The 10,017-nt window shown below is 48.7% G+C and overlaps 1 protein-coding gene across 1 annotated transcript; it reads right to left on the bottom strand.

Moving 5' to 3' along the window:
• On the bottom strand, window positions 1–1,111 carry LOC142766897 (neprilysin-1-like). The gene is made up of 2 exons (XM_075868104.1): window positions 666–1,111; window positions 1–514 (listed from the first exon to the last, which is right to left on the bottom strand). The coding sequence occupies exons 1-2, from the start codon at window positions 791–793 to the stop codon at window positions 85–87; spliced, it is 558 nt and encodes a 185-aa protein (XP_075724219.1). The 5' UTR covers window positions 794–1,111; the 3' UTR covers window positions 1–84.
• Between the last annotated feature and the right edge of the window lie 8,906 nt (window positions 1,112–10,017).

Below are 10,017 nucleotides of genomic sequence, written 5' to 3' on the forward strand. Positions count from 1 at the left end.
TTACGGTAGACGCATACACATGAAGGCAGCTTGGTCGGTGCATGCGGTGTTTCATGGCCTCATTTATTCACACCGCAATCGACTTCACAAAACATCGACTTTACAGCACAAGATGGCGGCACCCATGTCAAATAGCCTGTGGAAATGCTGCTTCTCCAGCTTTCGCTGCGGCCATGCGGCGCGTTTTATACCAAAGTCGTTCCATCTCACTATTTCTCGTTGGTAACGGCCTCCACGTACCTCAAACGAATAATCGCCGACTTTCTCGGCTTCGAACTCGAAGAAGCACGGCCAGCCCCAATTGTCGTTCAGCTCAAGCATGGTGCTCACCACGTCCACCGAGGCGGCGTCGCGATTGGCCGGGTGTTGAGGCCAGTGCAGGTTGACCTCGCGCAGGTGGCCGCGGATGCGAGGCACGTAGTCCGTGTCTTGGGTCAAGACGTCGTCGCAGGTCTTGAAGAGACGCGCCGCCTTCTGCGCCACAGTCTGGCTTTCAGCCGGGATCTCCTCGTTCCTGCCGAAAAAAGTATGAACGGTAAACCGCAAAAGTTCGCGAACCACGCGAGCACGTGCCAAACTATGGGGAGCCTTCATGTGCGCACCGCCATGATACTAGATGCAGCGACACCACGGGGTAGACAGCCTTGCTGTAGAAGGACCCATACCTGGCGGTTTCGATGACGGTAGCGAGAAAGCGCTCGTTGATACGATTGCGCACCGACGTCCGGTTGCTCGCTGCCCCGCCGCACACGAAGCGGTAAAAGTCTTGACACGGACCCACCGACCAGTCCATGGATTCGCCAAGCAGCTGCACGCGAACAGAATGTCAGTCCTAAGCGATGCGTACGGGTGGAATGTTTTTGACACGACTCATCGATATCGCCGCAGTGCACGCGCGTTTCTTGTTTCAATTTCGCACACACCCACAACTATGTAAGCAATGCTCGGCGCAGACCAAGTTCCAAATGCTTCGCGATTGTAGTAGACCATGCAGTTTGTTGAGCACAGGACGCGAACAATCCAGCCTATTCCAGCGCTTCCGCGACCACCAGCAATAAGGCTGGGAAGTCTAATGCGTTATGTAAAAAAGAAGGCGCATCTCAACGACGATAAGTTTGATCGACGGCAGATGCTCTGATTGCCGATATCAGTGCACAGGGTGGATTGCTTGCTGTAGTTTACCCTTCCGTTTACGGGCCCCAAGTACAGCGAAATAAAGCGTCTCGTCACTGCTGCCTTTGTCAACGCCACGATCCCGTAACAATATGCAGGCACACGTGGTCAACTATGCGTTCACTGAAGGGCACGTGATGAAAAACCCGAAGAGGTCACAGTGAAATACATTGGTTTTTAACGAGACAATCAAAAGCTCGAACAATTACCGAACAAAGAAAACACGTCTGCTCAAACATTTTTGACATCGCTCAACAATGCCCACATCAGCGATCAACGCCAGTGGTTACAAAAAGAAAGCGCTGCTATTTTTGTTGCGAAACATTGCACTAAACTTGGTCTATTACAAACTAAAAACGATTGTCGGGATTTGCGCCCCCAAAGCACGATATGATAAACATAGATGACGTAGTGGAGGGCTCGTGAGTTTGTGACCAGTTGGCGCTGTTTAACCTGCAGCTATACCTAAGTGCACTGCCCTTTAGCTTCGATTCAATCGCCCTTAGTTTCCATCAAAATGAGGCTCCCGCAGCCGAGTTTCGATCCTACAACCTCTGAGTCAACAGAAAAACGCCCTAACCATTTGACCACAGTGACGGGTAAACAAACATTGGGCGCAACACCAAAAACGAGGGTCACGTGAGCACGGGTGTAGGCAGAATTTTTTCTAGGGAGGGAGAGGGAACACCTCTTTAACTGGTAGTGGGTACCGGGCAGGCAGATGTGGTCCAGAGTCATATTGTGCCCTGTATGCCACGGCAAATGAAGTTTTCGGTGAGCAGGGCGCTCTACAGATTTAACGGCTCGGCCGCCCACCCTCCATATCACTAACTGCGAGCTATGCATACACACCATTAGCCACTGGCTTACTGTGCGTGAACTTGAGAAGAAACATTCTTAAACAAAGCATGTACTTTGCTTGGACAAGCCATTAATGCTTTCCCTAGACATGACGTGTCCGATGGCTCGATCAACGGAGGGGTGGTTTCACTGAAGCACATACTGTTGGATGACAGGGGCATTCCAAAACGTGCCTGGCTCCACTTTCACTCTGAAGCAGCAGGAAAAATCGCTCTCGTCAAATCCAGGACCATTCAGGAAAATGCTGGTCCCGTCGTGCCTGCGGATTCGGTTCCCGTCGATATACGCACATTAGATGGACAAGCTCGACTCACTGCCCCCTATGAGCTGTGGTGACTGTAGCGCCGTTAAAACATCACACGGCTTTGTCGTAGCAACACTCGTCGCATTTCACCGGGAACCTTGCGGACTACCATCATGAAATTCTTGCTGCACAACTTCCCTGCGGCGTACCTACAGGATGCACCGGTGACAGTCACCAGAGACTTACGTTAGTGAACTTTGACGTGAAAACCATTGGCTTGTCACGTTTCTTGGGACCAAACTTCGACTTCGCCTCCTGTCAGACGTGATACAGTCAACTATTCACAACGCGTGTTCATTACTGTCGTTACTGCATTACTGTCAGCTCGAGAATAATCGACCATGTTCGCTACATTTCGTGTGTTTCCTGAATGAGTGAGTGAAACAACTTTATTGACGATCCGGCATAAAGGGAGAAAGGTGAGGGAATTAAAGCAAGACTCAAGCGTTCTCGGACGTCCCGAAGCAGCAACATACTCGCGTCAAACCCGTGGGGGCACCCCTTTAGGCCACTGGCGTTCCAGGATGCCAAGCACGTGCTGGACCACGTCTCTTCGGTTGCCTGGCTCTTGACTCATTATTTTGATGGTGATGGTACTTCCTAAATCTTCAAGACTTACTTCGTATAACAGCCTGATGTGTTGCTATCGCACTCATTGCTTGGGTCTTGGGCCAAGACTGACTTCTTTTCTGTTTTTGCATGAGCCACCCCCTTCTGTAACATCTATATGCGCCCTGATGAAGTGAAACTGGCCCAAATACGCCCTCAAGTGAACCGACAGACTGCGTACCGTGGTGTATTCCATGCAGGTCTCGTCGCAGACGGGCTTCATGACCTCTCCGTGCCAGGCCAGGAAAAGCGAGAGCGCACAGGTGCCGAGAATCAGAGCCGCAGCGAGCACCACGCACATCGTACGACGCCAGGGGATGCCTTGCACCCAACCGTGCTGACCCTGGTCCGTGGCAACCACGGCGCTAGTGCGTTGGCGTATCAGCTGGGGTGGCTGGGGTCTGAGCTGGTTGCTGGGCTGCGCGTGAGGGTTCAGTGGCTCGGCGGCGACCGCAGTACCAGATGACCTGCCCGTGTGTGAGTGGAAATCCAGGGGTTGATGCAGCTTGACCCGCTGCGTCGGTGGAAGTAAATACGACGAGATAAAGGCATGGGATGAGAGGCTGTCGTACCCTACAAGTGTAGAAGCTTGGGCTATAGTTGGCCTGGGTGTATGACGGCAAGTTTTACAGCGCAAAAACATAAGAAAAAATTGGGACAGAATAGAAATGAGCGCCCTTTTCTATACTCTGTCCCATTTCTTTCTTATGTGTAGGTGCTGTAAAATCCATCATGTACTCGTACACCTATAGTATTTTTGATCACTATGTCAATATGTCTACTATGTCAATATGTCTATATTGCTGCTGTGTTGGAACGATTATTGTTAGCAGAGACCTAATCTAGCCTCCAAGAACATGAACGGTTGCCTATAGCAGTATTGTAGCTTGCCTGATAATTGAGTAAAATGTGCCATGGTTGAAGCTTAGAAATCGGTGACACTTTTTTCACGTGAACGGTAAGAAGTACTGAGGTTAAACATCTAATGCTGTTCGTCTGCAATTTCTGCGTTGACCTGCCGTGTTCCTTAGCATGCGTATTTGCAATGACAAAAGGCTGTTCATACCTTCACTTAGCATCCCCTGCTCATGAATTCCACTGTTCATAGCTTTAATTTCGAAGACGAAATTTCTCCTTCCAACGTGCTAGTGTTAGCATGTGAGAGCCCCAAGAAGTCAGTTCTGTACCAAATATCTAATGCAATAATATCTGGGGTTTTAAGTTCTACAATCCTATGACTATTAGTGACGTCGTAGTGGAGGGCTCCGAAAATCTTGGCTATATGGTACTATTTGACGTGCACAGAAATCATACTATACACGTGCCTGTACTATTTCGCTTCCATCAAAATGTGATCGTTGCGGCCTCGACCAAAATTTGTACCATGTCTCTGAAAAAGTTGAACGATTACTTCTTTTTATACCAAGGACAGTAGTATGCCCTTGCATCGAGCCCTGTCCAGGTACTGTTGTTTGTTCCGTACATTGTAGCCCAAAGAACGTCGTGTTAGTGGTTATAGACTACATAAGCTGCCGATCCTTGAGGACGACAACTGCTGTCATGTTTCTTAGACTCCTTTCGTGCTATGAAAGTGAGCTTCTTGTAAAAAAAGCAACGTATGAGCTAAGACCATCAATGGCAGCACTGCTACAGAAGATCAACTATAGCTTTAGTGTTTTCATATTGCAGCGCACTCTCTCGTGCGCACCTGGACTATGGCGTGCCACACATCATAACGGAAGACAATTAGAATCGTCCGTCTTTCGGGCTCTCTCCCACCTTCTAGGCGTACCACACATACGAACTACAGCTTACTACACCCGTTCGAACAAAGGTAGAACGCTTCCACCATCTACTGGAGGCATCACTGTGTGTTCAAGACTACAAATACATGGACAGAGCGCCTGCCTTGGGTAGTGGGCTAACATAGTGATATTCAAAATCAAAAGTGCGACAAAAGTGCTCCTATAGCAAAGAAAACTTGGTCACGGCTTCGGGATTACACCATGTCGCTGAAGGGATTATTACGGGAGTGGAGAGCAGGGCTCCGTACTCACCGCCGGCTTTTCCTTCTTCTTTACGGTGAGGATCTTCCTCAGGTTCGGCAGGTAGTGCATGACTGCCAAGCGTACCACGGACGCAGGAACAAGAGAGCTCGCAAAATGCGCGACCATACGCGATCGAGAGTCTTCTTCTTCTGGCACGTTCGCTATTGCTCGAGCTCGAGGAACAGCTCGAGCGGGTTTCCCTGTTTCCTTAGTGGTATGGCACTTGCCCACTATGGCATTTCAGCCAAGAGTTCGTGCCTTAACAGTTCGATGATAACAACAAGAATTGCACTGACACCCCTTCCTTCTTAGCTTCCAGTGCTTTTTTCGGGACGAGATAACACACAATGCAATTGCAGCATGCGACAAACCTTTGTAACTACACTCGTACTGGACGAATTCTTAAAATTTTTGTGGCATTGAATTCATGAGGTAATAAGCTCTTCTAGTGAACTCATTCCATGGTTACTTGAAAAATTGTTTCTGGGCCCCTTTAACGCATTTTGATCAACAGGTGTCACGATGAAAACGAGCCCATTCGGCGATAATAGTGCACGCTCATCCAATATACTGTGTGGGTGTTTGTGTGCGTGCATGTGTGCGTAACAAAACACATTATAAGCATGCACTAAGCGGTTGAATGGTGCACTAGGGGCCGGATTTCGCTATCGCGTTCAACTCTCAAAGACGGAGCTTAAGGGTGCCCCATTTTTTACGTGCCACGGAGACAATACCCTCCACCGCACAGAAAACTAAGCAGACCTCAGGCTCTGACACTCGTGATTCTTCAGGTCGGGGCGTACTCTAATCCCGCGCTATTGTACAAAATTTATCTCGAAATACAGCCAACTAATACATGTTGCTACTGCCACAGTATAGCTACTTTGAAACATGTGCTCTCGCGGTGACCTGCGTTACGCTGTCGGGAAGTCATCACGCCGTCCAAATGGGAGGGTGCTATTGCAAACTCCGGAGTTGAACAACAGCTATGGGCAGTTCATCAGGCCCGCCATGCAGCAGAGAGGCTTGGTCTTTCTGTTCCGACGTGGTATTGGCTTCGCAACGTGCTAAAGCGCGTTCCGAAGGATAAAATAAAGTCCGTCCGTCCGTCTGTCCGTCTGTCCGTCTGTCCATCCATCCATCCATCCATCCATGCATCCACCAATCAATCAATCAATCAATCAATTAATCAATCAATCAATCAATTCATTGCAACTGTGATATCATTAACCTCCGTTTGTTCTTTGACCCACCCTGCTCTCTTCTTGTATTTTAAGCTTACACCCATCATTTTCCTTTCCATCGCTCGCTGCGTCGTCCTTAATCTAAGCTGAACGCTCTTTGTAAGTCGCCAGGCTCTGCTTCGTGGTAAGTTTACCGGCAAGATGCAGCTGTTATATTGTTTATCTCCATCCAAATGCGAAAAAAATGTCACATTACGGGTGCTAAAAACACTTAAAGGTTACAGCTGTTCTTATCGACGTAACTCCTTATTTACACAAAAAATGACCTCAGTGCTTTCAAGTAACTCTGGAGAAAGGACCACGCCCCTCATCATTGCCGGGGACTTCGACATCAATTTATGCGACCCCAACGACACCTGGTTTTTGCAGTATATTCCAGGCGCTTACGACACGGTCATGGCAAAACCTCATTCCCGCGTCCAGGACAGGAGACATCATAGACCATTTATTTGATAAAAGACATCCCTAATTTTACACAGCTGCACTAAACATAATATTCCACTACACACCGAGCATCGTCTCAGAGATTACGAATAGATTGGATAACAACACGTATCAAGCTGATGAAAGACCCTGACGACGGTCCTGATAACCTTGTTCAGGAATGGTCAATTACCCCTTCCACACATGCACAGTGGTTCATGAAACGTGCGTGCGTTCTCCATCATAACGGACAAGTATAAGTACTACTCATCATCCGCTTCTGTTGCTGGTAATAGCCATGTTCATGTGAGCATCATTACGCAACATTAAACTTTTTACAGCGAAAGTTGTATATGTTGTCTATATAACGTCGTTCTCAGCGTCTTACCCAAGCGACAAGAAATCTACGGATTTATAAACAACTACCTCGAGTATCATGACTGTTAACCCGTCTCACTTTGCACCGAACTTCATCAATACAATGCCGCTCTCGTCCTGCGTAGGACGAGAGCGGTGCCTGTGTAACATAGTAACATGTATGTTATGGTTCCGGTAGCGCGGGGCATACGAGACTGGTGTAAAGAACGCACTTACCGACCGCTGCGTCTACGTATACCCCTAGTGGGTTGTCCATAGTAGTGAGGACGGCCTTCTGTGCCATTTGTCGGCTGGATTGTCGCAGACAAGTAAATGTTTCGCTTTCACTGGCCTTTGCCTTGAGCCAGGCTCTGGCAAAGGTGCGACAGGCTGTGGCAGCGTTAGATTATAGTAATCAGCTAGAGCCACCGCCACTGCAACAGCTTGACTCCTTAGGCGCAACTGTAAACAACTGTTTATTATAACACATATCCGACTCTTCAATATATGTGTGTGTGTGCATAGCAGTTGTACATATCCTTAGCATCCTTGCGTAATTTTTCACACAATAGAAACATACGCCACCTTCACCTTCCCGCTGCATGCCCTCAATAACATCGATTCCCACGCTACATAAGACCTGCCACATTTTTCTTCTAAAGGAAAACAAAGAAAGAACGGAACAATTAACGCTAATGTTGAAATTATTGAGCTTGTTATTGGTGCGAAAGCATTGATTGATTGATATGTGGAGTTTAACGTCCCAAAACCACCATATGATTATGAGAGACGCCGTAGTGAAGGGCTCGGGAAATTTCGACCACCTGGGGTTCTTTAACGTGCACCCAAATCTGAGCACACGGGCCTACAACGTTTCCGCCTTCATCGACAATGCAGCCACCGCAGCCAGGATTTGATCCCGCGACCTGTGGGTCAGCAGCCGAGTACCTTAGCCACTAGACCACTGCGGCGGGGTTGGTGCGAAAGCAGCCGCTGCAAAAAGTTTCGCTAGCTTCCATGGCGTTTCGCATGACGTTTGAAGTGGAGTACAGAGCCGCGGCCACTGATTTCCCTGAAGTCCGCGCGCACGTTCATTCACAAAGATAAAGATCGTTTCACGAACCAATAAAATTTATAAAAGATTAAGCAAAGAGCTACAGATGTTAGGAAAGAGCATTCACCTTTCCCATCTAGTGCTAGACTACATCGCGCTGACGTTTTATATGTAGAAAGGGCACTGAACCTTTCCATTGTAGTTACGACACTACTTCTGTACTACAGGGCATGCACTTTCTTCAATATAAAACTTAATCGGCACATTATTTAGCACAAAATCGGAAACAAAGAGTGAGACGCCTTGTCACCATTGAAGTACGTCGCACATGAGTTCATCTGAAATTGTAATGAAACAATGGTTGCAAATAACGACAGTGTTCAGGGATTCCCTATACTCATCAACGCTCGGCCGAAAGACCTATCTCCATGGTCATCGGCAACAAAATGTAACAAAACGGGCACTCGCCTTCCACAAGCCACACCATGGCTCCCCACTCCCGCCGTTGTGATCCAGCACGGCTTTGCGTTTGCAATACAAATTGAGGCCAACCTCCACGCCTGGATCCCGAACGAGGAGCACTGTACAGAATGCCCCCTTTCACCAACGCTTCCGTTGATACCTAACTCGAAGAGCTATTTTTCACAAAATTCATTTTGCGCTTTTTTTCTTGCAATGACTGCAAGTATACGCACTGGCAAGGAGAGGGGCTCTAAAGCTGCCCAATGTTTGACTGATAGGGGGAGGGGGCTGCAATGAACATTCGGCCCCTAAGAGCAGAACGTTGCACGCCTATGACCGCAAGGAAAACATCGGTTCTCCATTTTCCCTGCGTAGGGCAGCATACCAGTCCTAGACTGGTAATATCTCTGCTCTTTCTTTCCCCCCTGTTCCTTCTTTCCTTCACTCGGCTGTGCGCACCGCATGTCAGCAAAAAGAGGTTTGTAAGCTGAGATCAAACTCGACGCACCACTGTTTGCCCTCCATATAAGGCCACGTAGCAATTGAAGTGGTGGGCTAGCTGAAGGCTCAAAATAACTTGTGTTTAAAACCTGTGCGCCATTGCTGGTGCCACTTTATAGCGCCCTAAAGTAGTTGTGCAGTGCCATGCATGGTAGCTGCATGAAGCTTTCACACACAAACAACAATAAGCCACGCCCCGCCGCGGTGGTCTGGTGGCTAAGGTACTCGGCTGCTGACCCGCAGGTCGCGGGTTTGATTCCCGGCTGCGGCGGTTGCATTTCCGATGGAGGCGGAAATGTTGTAGGCCCGTGTACTCAGATTTGGGTGCACGTTAAAGAACCCCAGGTGGTCAAAATTTCCGGAGCCCTCCACTACGGCGTTTCTCATAATCAAATAGTGGTTTTGGGACGTTAAACCCCACAAATCAATCAATCAACAATAAGCCACAACCACAACACTTGCCGTGGTAGCGGCAGGTGTTGCGGCCGGGCGAACGTACGAGGTGGCAACTGCGGGCGCTGCGGCAAGCGCGCGGCAGGCGAGGAAGAGAGTGACGTCAGCGCGCACTGCAAGGGAAGGGTGACGTCAACGCGTACTTGCGGCGTCACTTACTTGGTACCACTCCAACACCTGTGGCGAGGGAAGCGCGTTATGGGGGCGTTCGTACGGACGCGCGGAAGGACAGCCTTACACAGGCTAGTGAAAGAGCTGCTTCTCATCAAAGTAGTCTGAACGCACCTCTGCAAAAATACTCGCTACGCTCTGGAGTGATACACATGATGGACAAAACCGATTACACGCACGTGCGTTTATGATCGACATTTCGAAGTTGTTTGCGTAAATGGTAAATGTGCTGCATCATTAGGTCATCCAAAAAGTTTATGCTATAGCCATGAGTACAAGCAAACATTTTCGGCACTGAAATCACGAGAACAGCCCTCCCTGAAAGACGCCTCAAGGAAGCGGTCACAACTATTGTTT

The sequence above is a fragment of the Rhipicephalus microplus genome, chromosome 7 (genome assembly GCF_043290135.1).
Source record: "Rhipicephalus microplus isolate Deutch F79 chromosome 7, USDA_Rmic, whole genome shotgun sequence".
NCBI lineage: Eukaryota > Metazoa > Arthropoda > Arachnida > Ixodida > Ixodidae > Rhipicephalus > Rhipicephalus microplus.